At 38.0% G+C, this 18,437-nt stretch overlaps 1 protein-coding gene across 1 annotated transcript in view; it reads left to right on the forward strand.

Moving 5' to 3' along the window:
* The window catches only part of STAG1 (STAG1 cohesin complex component), a gene marked incomplete at both ends in the record, with an annotated part of 279,463 nt that overhangs the window by 172,704 nt on the left and 88,322 nt on the right, over window positions 1-18,437 (forward strand). The window contains 4 exons of the mRNA XM_080695497.1: window positions 7,859-7,962; window positions 15,969-16,061; window positions 16,159-16,248; window positions 16,394-16,597. Coding sequence (XP_080551623.1) covers window positions 7,859-7,962; window positions 15,969-16,061; window positions 16,159-16,248; window positions 16,394-16,597 — 491 coding nt within the window. The remainder of the gene's footprint in view (window positions 1-7,858; window positions 7,963-15,968; window positions 16,062-16,158; window positions 16,249-16,393; window positions 16,598-18,437) is intronic.

Raw genomic sequence — 18,437 nt, forward strand, 5'->3', positions numbered from 1 at the left:
CAAGTTCTTATATGTTGTTATGTTTTCTTTGATAATCATACCATTCTGTATAGATCATGTCTTAAAAATGACTATGCATATACCATGGTTTTTCCTCAAGAGAGTAATTTGTTTTCTATAACAAGAAAGGACGTCTCAGTAGTTTATAACATCATTCCTTATTAATACTGCTATTAACATGGGCTGCACAAGTGCTTCAAAAATCAGTGTCTATAATACGCAACAAAGTCTTTATGCTGATTTAAGACACAAAATAATGGTTTACTATGTAAAATAAGTATCATGAATCTTTTTGCTGTATTGTGTGTATAGACAGGAGAATGGCAGGGTCAAGACCAGCCTAAGCAATTTAGTAGTAATACTCTCAGAAACCTAGTCAGACTCTTTCAGAATTTCAGAAGGCTAAAAGAAATGAGACAAATGTAGACAAATCTGACACATAATTTTTTTCTTCTCTTTTTGGGGAAGGAGTGCTAAGGGTGAGCCCAGGCTCTCAGGCATGCAAGTATACTCTCTCACCACTGAGCTACATCCCTATCCCTGACATACAAAATTTAATTTAAACATAACCATTCTCTCTTTTGTTACATTTTCTTTGAAACCAAGAAATCAAAATATTTACCTTGCTGTTTCAGAAAAAGGGGAAATAATAGCCATATTATTTATTTATTTATTTATTTATTTATTTATTTATTTTGTGGTACTCGGGATGGAGCCCAGAGGCTTTCTACCTCCGGGCTATACTCCCAGACCTATTTTATATTTTATTTGGAAACAGGGTCTCACTAAGTTGCTGAGAGCCTCACTCAGTAGCTGAGGCTGGCTTCAAACCTGTGCGATCCTCCTGTCTCAGCCTCCCAAGTGCGGGGATTACAAGCGTGCGCCACCACGCCTGACACCCATATTACCATTTCTGAAGAACCTCTTGAGAGCTCTCCAACAAATTGTCCACCAAATAGGCTGCATGTTCATGTAACTAAAATCAACAAATCAAACATGTCTTTTACATGTTATATAACATGCACAGCCAACTGGATGTGTTTACTTAATAAAGAGATTGTATTGTACAGCACCAAAATAAATAAATAAAATCTTATATGAATATTAACTCCATAGAGCTAGAAATTCTTTTACATATACAGGTTTCAAACTAGCCCACAATAGTGCTTTTTAAAAAGAACTGCTAGCTGGCCATGGTGGTAGACACTTATAATCCCAGTACTTGGAAGGCTAAAACAGGAGGATTGCAGGTTCAAGGACAGCTTTAGCAATTCAGTGAGACTCTCAGTAATGTAGAGCAATCTTGTTTAAAAGAAAAAATAAAAAGGGCTAGGGGTATAGCTTAGAGGTAGACTGAACTGCCCTTGGGTTCAATCCTCAATATAACTAAATAAATAAAGCCAACTCATTCAATCCCAACAACCCTCAAAGGTAGGTGAGACTTAGGTGTAAGTGAATTTCATGTTAGAATGATTGAATATGATCTTTACCATTGGAAAAAATCTATAGATTCAGATTACATTATTTTTCTGATCCTATATCTCCTTTCTCTACAACAAAGATTTATTTTCTTTGTATAACTTTTTTTTTTCGTGGTACTGAGGATGGAACCCTTCTACCTCTGGCTTACACTCCCAGACCTATTATTTATGTGTGTGTGTGTGTGTGTGTGTGTGTGTGTGTGTGTGTGTGTGTGTGTTTATTTTGGAAACAGGGTCTCTTAAGCCAAGGGAGGCTGGCTTCAAACCTGCGCGATCTGCCTGTCTCCACTTCCCAAACGCGGGGATTACAAGCGTGCGCCACCACGCCCAGCTTTATATAACTTTTATAGTTGAGAATTAAACAAGTTAGTATACTATTGACTCCCTGTCTGCCTCCTCTACCCTCCTTTGTGTAGGAACAGAATGAGAGTGAACATCCCCAGTGTTCTAAGCCGTGAGTCTTATTTGTTCTGGCTTTGATAAAATTTAGTGAAAATGAAATAGGTATACATCATACCCAGATATACTTCTACAAACAGTTTAGGCTTGAACCTTGAAATATTTGCTTCATAACCTTATTCTTTATTTTCCAACCTTTTCCCTGTTATTTTTTCAAGGTGGAGCTTATTATACTACATTTGGCTCTGTCTCACTTACTTTATTTGCATGTGTTTCTTTCTTCCAAAATATACTTAGTAAGAAAACGGGCCCTCTGCTCACTAGATCCAACTTTTATCTGTATTCTTTGTGCTTTTGTTATCACAGGATTATGAACATACAGTCTATATTTTCTTCTCTTTATTTTACTTATACATGTTCTTGGTAAGCTTGCTGATTTTATACATTCTATTTCTACCAATCTTAGTACTTTTCATGTTAAAATCAATTCCCTTTCTAGTCACTGCTGCCCAATCAACACTTGAATAAAGGGCCCTGGCGTAGTATACAGTGGTATATTTCCTCCGTTTTCTTTCCTTTGCTCATGACCATAAAATTAGCATATTACCAAAATGGGCTGCAAGTTCTCAATTTCTGTTTGAAGACATTTCTTTATACTACATCATGTTTTATATTATTTCTAGGAAGAAAGGAGACAAGCGATATAAATTAGGGAAAGAAACACCAAGGCAGTATGCTTTGGTGTTTTACTTAAATGTAAATAAGATGTGGAAATCGATAAATATAATTTCCAAGTCTTTCAGTCAGAGTGCTCTAAATGTATTTATCTTGTTAAAATGATGTTATACTACTAGCTCTTCATTGTGGTTTAAATCCACTTGTCAGCCGAGCGTGGTGGCGCACGCTTGTAATCCCCGCGCTTGGGAGGCTGAGACAGTAGGATCGCACAGGTTCGAAGCCAGCCTCAGCTACTGAGTGAGGCTCTCAGCAACTTAGTGAGAGCCTGTTTCCAAATAAAGTATAAAATAGGTCTGGGAGTATAGCCTGGAGGTAGGAAGCCTCTGGGTTCCACCTCCAGTACCACCAAAAAAACAAAAACAACAACCAAAAAAAAATCCACTTGTCACTGAGTTTCTTTGACTCCAGTCAAGAGGTTAGTTTGGTTGGTTTGGTTTGGTTGGTCTGGTTTTAGCTAGAATGATTTATTAGATGGGAACATTTTTTAAAGTAAACTATATTTGTAGGGTACTGAATCTGAGTAAGAAAGCCCAGGAAAATATGTATAACAAATGCAGAAATGTGTCTACGTAATAGGTAAACTTTTTCATACATTTTTCTGTATGCGTGCTGTGCAGCATATAATCTCTGGCATGGAACAACATTCAAATCAATTTATTTGGGCTAGCATTTGGTTGTATTTTATAACAACATGCCTCCAGTGGCTTATTTATTTGTTTTGGTACTAGAGATGAACTCTAGAACTTTCTGCTTTAGAAGCTATGCCTTCAGCCTTTTTTATTTTTTATTTTGAGCTATGGTCTCACTAAGTTTTTTAGCATGGCCTCAAACTTGTAATCCTTCTGTCTCTGCATTTCAGTGGAGAAAAGTGTAGTTAAAAGTTGGAGAAAATAAAATTGCTATTGAGAGAAAGGGACAGTATGAAAGACCAACAAAACCAACTTAAATCACAATACCCTTAAGACTGTATTGCGGTGTCTTTGTACTGGGGATGAAATTCAGGAGTACTGTGCCTCTGGGCTGTACCCTCAGCCCTTTTTATTTGATTTTATTTTTTTGTTTGAAAACAAGGTCTCACCAAGTTACTGAGGCTGGCCTCAAACCTGTGATCCTCCTATCTCAGCATCCCAAGTACTGGGATTACAAGTGTGTGGCTACTTTTGTGTCTGTGTTTTTTCTCCAGCAAAATGTAAATTAGATAAATTTTTAGTATGATGCCCGCATTATCTGGGTTCTTGTTAACAATTCTTCTACCAAGTAACCATACTATAACAAATACATTTAAACTTATTTACTTTATAATATTAGTACCTCTAATAGATAATCTTTTCAGTCATGTCTAGTGCTAAAATTCTGTGATCCAGTTGATTGTTGAAGGAAACACCAATGACAGAATTCTTCAAAGCAAGAAACATGGGCCATGTGATATATATATATATATATATATAGATAGATAGATAGATAGATAGATATCAATGATACTTGCTACTGTGCATGAAACCTTGACTCTGATCTTTGATCCTTAGCACCACACAACACACAAAAGCAGGGAACATTAATTCATTTGCTTTTTTAATTTATTTTATTTTTTTGCAGTACCAGAGTTGAACCCAGGGATACTCTGTCTTCGAGCTACACCCCCAGCACTATTTTTAACTCTTCATTTTGAAACAGGGGATCATTAAGTTGCAGAGTACCTCACTGAGTAGCTGAGGCTGACCAAGAACCCGTGATCTTCCTGTCTCCGCCTCCCAAGTACTGGGTTACAAGAGTGCCACCAGCCCAGCTCTAACAAATACTTACTCTTACTTGTGTCAAGTATTACGTTAACTGCTCAGGGTATAATGCTAGCCTGGGTTATCTCCTTGTCTGTATGGAAGCTTACATTCTCATGGGGCTAGCAGACCAAAAATCAAACAAATAGTCGAGATGATTTCAGGATTAACAAGTGTCTTTCATAGATATCAAGTGAGGTTCCCATCTTCAGATTAAACTCTGATCAAAGACCTTCCTGAGAAGGCCGCTTGGGAGCCAAGGAACCAAGAAGGATAAAGAACTGGCCTGGTATGGGCAGTGGCAAAGACCTGCAATTGTAGAATGTCAGAAACAAACAGTAAGACGAATTTCTAGGAGCCTGAATAGCTAGAACATGGTGAGCTGCTGGAAGGAGGGAGACAGTGGTCTGTTAATGCTAAACATGTTAGTTATTAAGTGACTTTAATTTTTCAGTGCTGAGGATTGAACCCAGGGACTTGTACATGTTAGGCAAGCACTTTCCACTGTGCATTCCAAGTTACAAGTGAATGTATTGAGTGCATTCTAATTATAATTAGAGTTTCATTGAAGGATTTTAAATAGGTAAGAGTATTGTTATTCAATTCACATTTTAAGAAAAATGCCTTTGAAAATATATGATTTATATAGGCAGAAGACTAGGTCTCTATGGTCTCTATGGTTTCTATGGAAAGCAGTAGTGAAAATATAAAAAAGAACATTTTTATAAAGTAAACCAGGCATGGTGGCGCACGCTTGTAATCCCAGCATTCGGGAGGCTGAGACCGGAAGATTGTTGTTCACAGACAGCCTTTGCTACTTAATGAGGCCCTCTGCAACTCATTGAGACCCTGTTTCAAAATAAAGCATAAAAAATAGGGCTGGGGGTGTAGCTTGGAGGTCGAATGCACCTGGGTTCCATCCTTAGACCCGCAAAAATAAATAAATAAATAAATAAAATCGTGGTACACTTTTATTAACATGGGAAGATGTTCATAATAAACTCAAAAGACTCTACTGCATCTCTTTTGATTTAAAAAGTATAATGTGATGTACATTTCTGGAAGGTATATACCAGAACGTTAAGAGATGAATCCCAGCATTCAGGAGGCTGAGACTGGAGGATCGTGGTTCGCGGACAGCCTTGGCTACTTAGTGAGACCCTTTGCAACTCAATGAGACCCTGTTTCAAAATAAAGAACAAAAAATAGGGCTGGGGGTGAAATAGGGCTGGGGGTTTATCTCAGTAGAATGTCCCTGGATTCCATCCCCACCCAGTACAGGGGGAAAAAAATCTAAGTATATGAGAGCCTAAAACGTGTGTGTGTGTGTGTGTGTGTGTGTGTGTGTGTGTGTGTGTGTGTGTGTGTTTGTGTGTGTGTGTTACTTAGGATGGAACCCAGGGGCTTTCTACTTCCGGGCTACACTCCCAGAACTGTTTTATATTTTTGTTTGGAAACGGTCCCACTAAATTGCTGAGAGCCTCACTAAGTAATTAAGGCTGACTTTTGAACCTACATTATTCTCCTATCTCAGCCTCCTAAGTACTGGGATTACAAGTGTGAGCCACCTTCCCTAGCTAAAATGTGTTTTTGAAATGACATTGAGCTGGCACGGTGGTGCACACATATAATCCCAGTACTAAGGAGGCTGAGACAGGAGGATCAAATCACAGGATCTTGGCTACTTAGTGAGGCCCTGTTTCAAAAATAAAGAATAAAAAAGGATAGGTGTATAGTTCAGAGGCAGAATGCCCTGAGTTCTATCCCCTGTATTGCAAAAGAAAAAAGGGAAAAAAAGACATTTAAATTCAACATGGAAATCTGTTTACTGAACTGTGTTGGAGACATAATAGGCTGTTTACTTGGCCTGAGTAAATAGGCCCACACTTTCTACTATTGGCGTAAGTAAATGCCAAACAGGTTAAAGATATAAAAGTGAACCAGCAAGAAAGCAAAAGGAAGAACAACAGAGCAACCGGCAACTGGAGAAAAATTAGAAAAAGTGAAAAGTATATTTCCCTAATCTCTTGGACAGAAGTCATACAAGAAGCAGTGACATTGACCAGATTATTTTATATATGCATAGAGAATGTTGTAGTCTACCCTGCCATTCTGTAGAATTAATAGCACCAATTAAAAAGAGACAGATGTGACTCTGTAAAAGTCAACAATTTTTTTCTAACAAATGGCATTAGGAGTCAGAAAACAACAGACTGGGAGAAAATACTTGTCATTCAAAAAACAAAGGTTACTATCGCTAACAAGAGAATTCTCATAAGAAAAGTAGAAAAATGGGCAAAGAATAAACACAGAGCAGCTTCATAGCCAGGTGTGGTGGTGCACACCTATTGTCTACCCCATGTCTTCAGAAGGCCAAGGTGGGAGAATCACTTGAGCCAGCATGGGCCGCAGAGGGAGACCCTATCACAAAAGACAGAACAATCTTGGGGGGGGGGGTGGTAATACAGAGTCTAAGTAGAAAGGAACAAGACAATAATGAGATATCATTGAGCTTTATAGCACACAGTACTAGCAAAGCGTATGAGGAACCAATCATATTTGCAGTTAAGGGTGTAAACTGCAGTAAACAATCATGATTTGTTACTATCAGGATTTTGCCATTTGATCCATTATTCCTACCCTTGGAAATTTGTTCTGTAGAACAAATTAACTCAGTTATATAATTTTGATATGTTAATGAGGCTTATTTTATATTTCTTGTAGTATCAAAGATCTGGAAGTAATTTCACCATAACTAAGAGAAGACTTAATTGCATTGCAGTATATAGATTATGCAATAATTTATAATTACTTAAAATAATTATACAATTATATAAATATAATTATATATAATTATTTAAAATAGTATATATATATATCTATTTTTTCAAGGATATTAAAACATTAATTTTTAAATATAGCATGATCGTTTTGTTAAAATAAAACTTGAACTTTAAAATGATATATAAGGAAATAACAGTAAAATTTTAGCATTGCCTAACCTAGTAGGCATAATAGACCAAGTATTGGAAGAGATTAAATATTTCACTTTTTTTAATCTCTCTTGTTTGACCTGACACAATAAGCACTTATTCTTTTTTAAGAAGTAAAATGGCAAAAGGCAAAATAGAGACCTTAACTTCAGTATTTATAATAATCAGTCATATAGACCAGATGTTATGGTGCACACCTGTAATCCCAGTACTTGGGAGGCTGAGACAGGAGGATCACAGGTTTGAGGACAGCCTCAGCAACTTATACCTTGTTTCCAAATAAAAAAAATAAAATAGGGCTAGGGATGTAGCTCAGTGGTAGAACACCTCTGGGTTCAATCCCAGGTACCACAAACAAAAGAAAATAATAACATAATAGCATTTGTAGTATTCTTATGACCTTGTTCATTCTTAGTACATGATTATTATAAATGTATCTTCTCATACATTTGTATTTTTTTTTTCATTTTAGCAATGTCTGATCGGCAAGAAAGTGCTCTTATAGAGCTAATGGTTTGTACAATTCGTCAAGCTGCTGAGGCACATCCTCCAGTAGGAAGGGGTACCGGCAAGAGAGTAAGTTACATTAGAATGAAATCTACAGCACAGCTTTTAATATAATTAACTGTCTTAAGTTTTTGGAAATGTATTGGTATTTATATCCCCCAAAACATAGTATTTTTAGCTGGGTGCAGTGATACACTACTGTAATCCTAGTTCCTGGGCGGCTGAGACAGGGTTCGCAGGTTCAAGATCAGCACACAGTAATTTAGCATGACTCTTTTTTAAAATAAAAAATAAACATCTTTTCTTATTTCATCTGTGATTCAGTCCTCTTAAAAGTGTATTGTTCAGCAAGGCATGGTCGTGCATGCATGCAATCCCAGTACTTTTGAGGCTGAGATAGGAGGATCTCAGTTTGTGGCCAGTTTCAGCTACTTAGTGATGCCCTCTGCAATTTAGCGAGACCCTGTTTAAAAATAAAGAATAAAAAATTTAGGGCTGGGGTGTAGCTCAGAGATAGAATGCCCCTGGGTTCCATCCCCAATACCGCCCTACACACAGTGTTTTGTTCAATTTCTATGTATTATTGTAGGTCCTCTGTATCTTCTTGCCGTCTTCTAATTTCAGCCCATTATTTTCTGAGAAGATGTAAGGTATTATATCCAGTTCTTTTGTTTTTGTTTTTGTTTTTTAATTTACTGAGAGTTGCTTTTTGGCCCAACATGTGGTCTATTACAGAAACAGTTCCGTGAGCAGTTGAGAGAAATGTGAATTCAGCTATTGTATGAAAATAGAGACACAACATACCACAATCTCTGGGACACTTTGAAAACGGTATTACAAGGAAATTTATAGCATTGGGTACCCACATTAAAAAATAAATTTTTTAGTCAGGTGTGGTGGCACATGCTTATAATCCCAGCATTTGGGAGGCTGAGACAGAAAGATCATTGTTCATAGACAGCTTCAGATATTCCTTTGCAACTCGGTGAGGCCCTTTGCAACTCAGACCCTGTTTCAAAATGAAGAAAAACTAGGGCTGGGAGTGTACCTTGAAGGTAGAATGCATCTAGGTTCCATCCCCAGTACCTCAAAAAATAAAAAATAAACTTTCAAATAAGCAATTTAATGATGCATCTCAAGGCCCTGGGAAAACATGAACAAACTAACCCCAAGGCCAGTAGAAGGCAGAAAATAATTAAAATTAGAGCAGAAATTAGTGAAATAGAGAATAAAAAACAATACAAAATATCAGTCAAGCCAGGCATGATTATGCACCCATGCAATTCCAGTACTTGGGAGAGGCTGAGAGGGGAGCGCATTGCAGGTTCAAAGCCAGCATCAGCAACTTAGTGAGGTTCTCAGAAACCTAGGAAGACTCTGTTTTAAAATTAAAAATAAAAATGTTACATGTGTAGCTCAGAGTTAGAAAGCCCCTAGATTCAATCCCAATATTAAAAACAAACAATGTTGGTTTTTTTTGTTTGTTTGTTTTTGTTTTTGTTTTTTTTTTTTTTTTTGGTGGTACTGGGGTTCCTGGAAGCCCTTCTACCTCCAGGCTACACTCCCAGACCTATTTTTACATTTTTTATTTGGAAACAGGGTCTCCTAAGCCATCGCGCACGGCTGGCTTGGAACCTGCGCGATCCTCCTGTCTCCGCCTCCCAAGCGCGGGGATTACAAGCGTGCGCCACCACGCCCGGCAATGTTGGTTTTTTGAAAAGATAAAATTCACAGACCTTTAACCAACTTAATCAAAATAAAGAAAAAACTCACCCAAATTAATAAAATAAGAGACAAAAAGGGAAACATTGCTGCATGCACCACAGAGCTCCAGAGGATCATCGAGTCTTGTTTTGAAAACTTATATTTTAACAAATCAGGAAGTCTAGAAGAAATTAACAAATTTATTGACATATGGAATTTACCTATATTGAATACAGAAGATCTACAAAACCTAAACAGACCGATAACAAATAATGTGATTAAAACAGCAATAAAAAGCCTTCCAACAAAGAAAAGCCCAGGACCTGATGGATTCTTAGTACACCTTCAAGCAATAACTAAACCAAATCCTACTCAAATTAATCCATGAGGCCGGGCGTGGTGGCGCACGCTTGTAATCCCCGCGCTTGGGGGGCAGAGACAGGAGGATCGCGCAGGTTCGAAGCCAGCCGCGCGCGCTGGCTTAGGAGACCCTGTTTCCAAATGAAAATGTAAAAATAGGTCTGGGAGTGTAGCCCGGAGGTAGAAGGGCTTCCAGGAACCCCAGTACCACCCAAAAAAAAAAAAAAATTAATCCATGAAATAGGAAATACTCCTAAACTAATTCTACAAAATCAGCATTGCCTTGATATCAAAAGCAAATAGATACCTCAAGGAGCCAAGTGTGGTGGTGTACAACTGTAATCCCAACACTTGAGTGGCTTAGACAGGAGGATTGCAGGTCCAAAGCCAGACTTAGCGACTTAGTGAAATTCTCAACAACCTATTGAGACCTGGGTTCAGAATCAAATAGCGCCGGGTGTGGTGGCGCACGCTTGTAATCCCAGAATTTGAGAGGTTGAGACAGGAGGATTGCAGGTTTGTGGACAGCCTCAGCTACTTAGGCCCTCTGCAACTTACTGAGACCCTGTTTCAAAATAAAGAATTTAAAAAAAAAAAATAGGGCTGAGGGTATAGCTCAGAGGTAGGATGCCCCTGGGTTCAATCCCCAGCACCACAAAAAATAAATAAAATAGGTTGGGGATTATAGCTCAGAGGTAGTTAATCCCCAGTAACTAACACACACACACACACACACAATCCCCAGCACCACAAAAAATAAATAAAATAGGTTGGGGATTATAGCTCAGAAGTAGTTAATCCCCAGTAACTAACACACACACACACACACACACACACACACACACACACACACACACACATCTCTCAAGGGAAGGAAATTATAGACCAATATCCTAAACATTGATGCACAAATTCAATAAAATAGCAGCAATTCATATTCAAAACCATATCAGCTGGGCATGGTAGTTCACTTTTGTAATTCCTGTACTTGAGAGGCTAGATACCTCAAGGTAGGATTGCAGATTTGAAGCTATCCTCCATAATTTAGTGAGATTCTCAACAACCTAACGAAATTCTGTTTTGAAATAAAATAGAGCTGCCAGCCATGGCGGGTGCACACTTGTAATCCCAGTACTTGGGAGGCTCAGACAGGAGGGTAACAGGTTTACAACAAGACTCAGCTACTTAGTGAAGCCCTATTTCAAAATAAAGAATAAAAACCCCTGAGTTCATTCCCCAGTACCACAAATAAAATAAAATAGACCTGGGAGTGAAGCTCAGAATTAGAAAAGCCCTGAGTTAAATCCTCAGTAACACACACACATACTCACGCACACACGGAAAAAAAATTAAGAAGATAGTACAAACCAGGAATGTGGCGCATGCTTGTAATTTCAGTACGTGGGAGTCTGAGACAAGAGGATCCTGGTTTGCAGACAGTCTCAGCTACTTAGTGAGGCCCTCCTCAACTTAATAGACCTTGTTTAAAAATAAAGACAAAATATTGGGCTGTGTGTATAGCTTGGAGGTAGAATGCCCCTGGGTTTCATCCCCAGTACCACAATAAAAAAGAATAGTACAGCCAGGCATGGTGGCACTTGCTTATAATTGCAGTACTTTGGAGGCTGAGATGGGGGAATCACAGGTTTGAAGCCAGCCTCAGCAATTTAGTAAGACCTTATTTCCAAATAAAGTAGGCTGTAGATGTAGCTTAGAGGTAGAATGTCCCTGGGTTCCATCCCCAGTGCCAAAAGAAAAAGGCATGGTGGTACACATTTGTAGTTCCAGTATTTAGGCAGCTGAGACAGGAGGGGGTGGCAGGTTCATGCCCAACCTCAGCTACTTGGTGAGGCCCTCTACAACTTAGTGGGGCCCTGTTTCAAAATAAAAAAATAAAATAGGGCTGGGGTTATAGCTCAGAGGTAGAAGGCCTCTGGGTTCAATCCCCAGTATCTTCCCCCACCAAAAAAAAAAAAAAAAATTTGATAAAGTTTCAGGTAAAAGCAGCAGAAGTCTGCAACCTTCTTTTTTAGGTTTACATCATATAGCTATACTCCTACAAGTTTGTTAGTGAGAACTATAGTTCAACCAGAATGGCATTAGATCCATATTTCAGCAGCTTTGCTTTCAGTGAAATGAATTCATTATAGACGAGTCGTAAAAGCCCCTGGCTTTTTTAATTGGTGGCGAAGACAAGGAAACCCCACAGTTAATCTGATGTCATGGTTCAGTAGACCAGCCAAAAATTTAACTGAAACTTTGTGAAAATGAAAAATTTATACAAGGGTTAAATAAGCTCTCTATACCTCTAGCTAACAAGGCAACCTTAGAGAACCCAACAGACAGTAAGACAAGCCAAACCTAAGAACTAGCTTATTTTTAAGTATACTTTCTAACTCATGGTGCATCATTTCTCAGAGGGGAGATGTCTAACTGATTTGAGGTTTATGAGCACAGTCTCTGCCCAGATCACCTGGTGACCACTAATCTGTTCAAACCCAGTGGGGATTCCTAAGAAAATGGCTGAAAAACAGAAACATAAAAGTTTATAGCAGAAGCCACACACTATGGAAGAAATAAATTACACTGTTTAGATTTAAGGTTCCTCTGGAAAACATTAAATATGTGAAAATCTTTGGTTTGTATATTATTATTTAAGAATGTCTACTTGGAAAAAAGAAGACACTAAAAATATCTTCTCAGTAAGCCTATACTTAGGTTTGGCAAAAAAAAATGATATCAGATCTTTTTTAAAAATAAATTTAAGTAACTAAAGGAAAATATATTCAAGGAATTACAAGAAAATATGGAAACAAGAAATAGTAAATAATGAAAAATTAAAGTGCTGGGTTTGAAATATACAATGCATAAATTTAAAATTCACTAGAAAGACTCAGCGGATTTGAGATGGCAAAAGTAGCAATGTACATGAGGATTGAGAAGAGTTATCCACCTTGAAGAACAGAGAGGAAAAGATTGAAGGAAAATGAAAAGAACCTCAGAATATGTGGAGTATCCTCAAGTGCATCCAAATATGTGTAAAGAAAGTTCTAGTAAGAAGAAAAGGAGGCAAGGAAAATTTTGAGAAATAATTGCCCAAAACTTCCAAATTGAAAAAGATTAATTCACAGATTTATTAAGTTTCATAAAACTCAAGGAAAATAAACTCTAATGGTTCTTACCTACATTCAGCATAATCACACTGTTGAAACAAAAAAACCTTGCAACGAAAGAAAAATAACTCATGTAAAAGACAACGGCAATCAATCAGCAGTTGGTTTCCTATCAGAAACAGCAGAGGTGAGGTACCAAAGAAAATTGCCAAGCAGGAATTATGTTTCTTAATACTGAAGACTGAACCCAGAGGCATTCTACCTCCAAGCTCTAGTCCCAGCCACTTAATTTTGGTTTTGAAATATCTGGCTAAGTTTCTTGAGGCTATCCTAGAAGCTATGATCTTCCTATCTCAGCCTCCCAAGTATCCAAGATTTTTAAACCCAGTACAATTAATTTCTAGAAATGAAGGTATATTAAAAGCATTTAGATAGAAAAAAACAGAAATAGAAAAAAAAAAAAACTATTAGGAGACCCACCGTAAAACACCTGCATTAGGTTGAGATTGTGACATGTATAAACATACTGTATGAGTGTATGAGACAGTGACAGCACAAAGGAAGGAAAGGGATGTGGAACTGCAGTGCGATTGCTGGAATTCTATACTAACTTGAAGTCAGCTGAAAGAAAGATGTATACTGTAGCCTGGCATGGTGCCACATGCCTACAAAATCAAGATCTGCAGTTTATACTAAAAAGGGCTGGGAGCCGTGTGTGGTGGCGCGCACTTGTAATTCCAGCATTCAGGAGGCTGAGACAGGAGGATCATGGTTCACAGATAGCCTCAGCTACTTAGTGAGGCCCTTTGCAACTCAGTGAGAACCTGTTTCAAAATAAAGAATTAAAAAATAGAGCTTGGGATGTAGCTCAGAGGTAGAATGCCTCTGGGTTCCATCCTTGGTACCTCAAAACAATAGGGCTGGGGTGTAGCACTAGGTAGGATGCCCCTGGGTTCCATCCCCAGTACCTCAGATAAAAAGGGGGGGCTAGGAGTGTAGCTCAAGGGTAGAATGCCCCTGGGTTCAATCCTAGTAATATTCACAGACATTCATGCACACATGCACACACGTATGTATGCACACATATATTGTAATCCCTAAAGCAATTATTTGTACTTAAAAAGGAAATAAAGTAAAAAAAAAAAAAAATCACTTTCCAAAGAAAGTGATTGTACTGAAAGGCAGTAAATGAGCAACAAAAGACATGAGACACAAAGATAACAAATAAAATGGATGCCATTTTTAATTGTATCAAATTACAGTGATTATTATTTATGCAAAGATTACAGTCAAGATGTAGAGATTGGAGTGCAGTGTAACTCATTGGTAGATTGCTTGCCTAGCATACACTAGCCCCTAGGTTCAGTTCCTAGCACAACAGCCACATAAAAAGTAGAGATTGTCACACTGGGTCTGACTTAAGGCATAAATCTGTTGAAAATATGTAGAGATTGGGCTGTTGGTGAAGCTCAATGGTAGATTGCTTGCCTACCATTCACAAAGCCCTAGTTTCATCCTCAGTACAGCACAAAACAATTTGTAATATACTTTTATTGGTGCATTGTAATTATACATGACTGAGGTTCAGAGTGATTGATACATACATGCACACTGCACCTAGTGCATTCCCCACCAGGTCCTGCCCCGCTCCATCCTTCCCGCACATACCATTGAATTGGTATTGATAATTTTATATATATACTTAGCATTATTAGAGCTACTTTCTTCATCAGGTCTCCTATACTACCACCGCCACCTGCCTCCTTTACCCTTCCACTCTTTTCTGCTGGAATCGTTCCTCATTTGGCTGAAGTCCCTTTTGTTTCCCAATTTCTGCTTAGTTTTCTTATGTGAGAAAAATAATACAACCCTTCACTTTCTGAGACTGGCTAATTTCACTCAGCATAATATTGTCTAGATCTATCCATTTTCCTGCAAATGACATAAATTTGTTCTTCTTTACGACTGAGTAAAGTTCAGTTGTGTGTATATACCACATCTTATTTATCCATCCATCTTTTGACTATTACCTAGGCTGGTTCCATAATGTAGCTGTTGTGAATAATGCTACTATAAACAGAGACACTCAGGTATCACTATAATATTCTCACTTCAGTTCTTTGGAAAGATACCCAGGAGTGTATGTACCTAGGTCATGGCGGTTCTAGTGCCAGTCTTCTGAGGAATCCCCACACTGATGGTCTTCACTGCAGCTCTACTTTGGGGAAATGATGATCTGAAACTGTGTTGCTTTGAGTGAAGGGTCCTGGGATTGAACCCAGGGTGTTCTACCTCTGAGTTATACCCTGAGCCCTTACTATTTTTTTATTTTGAAATAGAGTATTGCTAAGTTGCAGAGCTGGCCATGAACCTTGGCTCTTCCTGTCTAAGCCGCCTAAGAACTGGAATTACAGGCAGGAGCCACCACACCCAGCAAAAATGACTACTTTAAGAAATCTGTAGCAGGGCCTGGATTAAAAAGTAAAAGGACTAAAAAAATAGGACTGCGGGTGTAGCTCGGAGGTAGAATGCCGCTGGGTACATCCCCAGTACTGAAAAAATAATAATAATTCCGTGTATAACATAGACAACCACCACTGTTAACACACTAAGATTATAACTATAGGAAATAGCTTTTATTATTTCCAGTATTTTTATATTGTTAATTATGGTTTCAGACATGTTCACATTTTTAAGTTAAACAAGTAGTAATTTACCTAAACTTTAGTTATTTAATGAAGTAATCGTGCATGTTAAAAACTAAGTGTATTTCTTTTAGCAGCAAGTTTCTCTTGAAATTTTTGGCTTTTTTATCTGCTGGTGCTTCATCATTTTGTATAACATTTTAGATTTATAGATCACCATGTGACACTCTTTTGCCATTTTAATTTATTTTAGGTGCTAACTGCCAAAGAAAGGAAAACTCAAATTGATGATAGAAACAAACTGACTGAGCATTTTATTATCACACTTCCGATGTTACTATCAAAGGTATAGTCTTGCTTAGTTTTGTGGGAATGTGCCACTGATTTTGCTTTCAGTACACTGTTAAACTAATTATTTTTTTCTTGGCTGCTTCTCTTTCTAGTATTCTGCAGATGCAGAGAAAGTAGCAAACTTACTCCAAATTCCACAGTATTTTGATCTGGAAATTTATAGCACAGGTAGAATGGAAAAGGTAAGACACTATGAAATTATAATTCTGCCATGAAAGTAGGTTTATTAACGAGTTTTTTATGTTTCACATAGTCTAGTTTTTTGAGTTACTAATTTTTATTTTTATTATTAATCTAAATATCAGTGTTTCTTTTTTCCTTCCTCAGCATCTAGATGCTTTACTAAAACAGATTAAGTTTGTGGTGGAGAAGCATGTAGAATCAGATGTCCTAGAAGCCTGCAGTAAAACCTACAGCATCTTATGCAGTGAAGAGTATACCATTCAGAACAGAGTTGACATAGCTCGGAGCCAGCTGATTGATGAGTTTGTAGACCGATTCAATCATTCTGTGGAAGACCTACTGCAAGAGGTGTGTTTCAAAGTTCATGTACTCATGTAATCATTTTGGCTAACAACTACTCAAGATAGCTAAATGTGTGATCATTTCAGAGCTTAGCATTACTGCAATGGTGCATCCTATGAAGACCAACTTCAGTCAGACTTTATTTTTTATAATTTAATATATGTACATGGCATTATTATTTTTTTATTGGTGCATTGTAGTCATACGTCTTAATGGGATACGAGATGGTAGAGGCATACATGCACACTTCCTGCTGAGCACAGTGGCACAGGCCTATAATCCAGAGACTAGGAAAGCTGAGTCAAGAGAATCACAAATCTGAGGCCAGCTTTGGCAACTGAATAAAACTCTGTCTCAAAAAGGGGTAGGGTTGTTACTCAGTGGTAGTGCATTCCTGGGTTTGATCTCTAGAACCAAAAAGTCTAAGGTCTGTTGGTTTTTTTGTTTTTGTTTTTCCAGTACTGGGGATGGAACCCAGGGGCATTCTACCTCTGAGCTACACCCTCTGCCCTATATTTTATTCTTTATTGTGAAACAGGATCTCACTGAGTTGCAAAGGACCTCACTAAGTAGCTGAGGCTGTCCGTAAACCACGATCCTCCTGTCTCAGCCTCCCAAATGCTGGGCTTACAAGCATGCACCACCATGCCCAGCTTTTTTTGTTTGTTTGTTTGTTTGTTTGTTTTTGTTGTTGTTGTTGTTGTTTGCTTGTTTTTTCCTGTGTGTGTGAATATGTGTGATACTAGGGCTTGAACCAAGGGGCATTCTACCTTCAAGCTACCCCTTCTGCACTTTTTTTTAAATTTTTGTTTGGAAGCAGGTCTTGCTAGGTTGCTGGGAGTCTCTCTATATTGCTGAGGCTGGTCTTGAACCTATTATCCTCTCTCGGCCTCCCAAGTGCTGAGATCACAGGTGTGTGCCACCACATCCCACTTAAGGTCTGGGTTTTTTTCAGCCTAACCGTTTTCTCAGACCTAATTTGCATTTCAGTATTAATGAATTATGATGTATTGGTGAATAGAACATATATATTACATACTTATAAGGGATGTCTGTACACGAATAGTATGCTGATGATAACAGCAAGCTTTTTCAAATGCTTATTTTTCTAATTATTTCTGGGATCCATACCTCTTGCCCTCTCTTTCCAGTCTATATAAGGCACTCTGGAATTCCTGTAGTTCCCTGAACTCTGACAAAATGAATAGGATTTTCTTTTTAATCGATGTAACTGGCTTTTGGTTTGTTTATTTGGTGGTAATAGGGATTGAACCCAAGGACATTCTACCTCTGAACTACACCCCAGCCCTATTTTTTGGTTTTGTGTTTGTTTATTTTGGGTGTTTGTTTGTTTGTTTTGAAACAGGATCTTACTAATTTGCTGTTAATCTCACTACTTGCTGAAGATGTTCTTGGACCTGCTATCCTCCGTCTCAGCCTCCCAGGTACTGGGATTACAAGTTTGCACCACCATGCCCAGCTCCAACTATTGGTGGGATGTTTTTTGATTTTTTTTTTTTTTCTGTACTTAGGGTGGAACCCAGGACAGTTCTACTCCAAGTAACACCCTCAGCCCTATTTTTTATTCTTTATTTTGAAACAGGGTTTCATTGAGTTGTAAAAGGCCTTACTAAGTAGCTGAGGCTGTCTGTGAACTGTGATCCTCCTGTCTCAGCCTCCCAAATGCTGAGATTACAAGTGTGCGCTGCCACGCCTGGCTCCAACTAGACTTTTGCCTGCTATTTCAACTTCATTTTGCAAACATTTTTTCATTGTGATTTTCAAGCTATGCAAGGTATGGACACTATAGATAGATAGTAAAATAAGATATTTGAAATATTAAAAA

Source organism: Muscardinus avellanarius, assembly GCF_963383645.1.
Source record: "Muscardinus avellanarius genome assembly, chromosome: 5".
In the NCBI taxonomy this organism is placed as follows: domain Eukaryota; kingdom Metazoa; phylum Chordata; class Mammalia; order Rodentia; family Gliridae; genus Muscardinus; species Muscardinus avellanarius.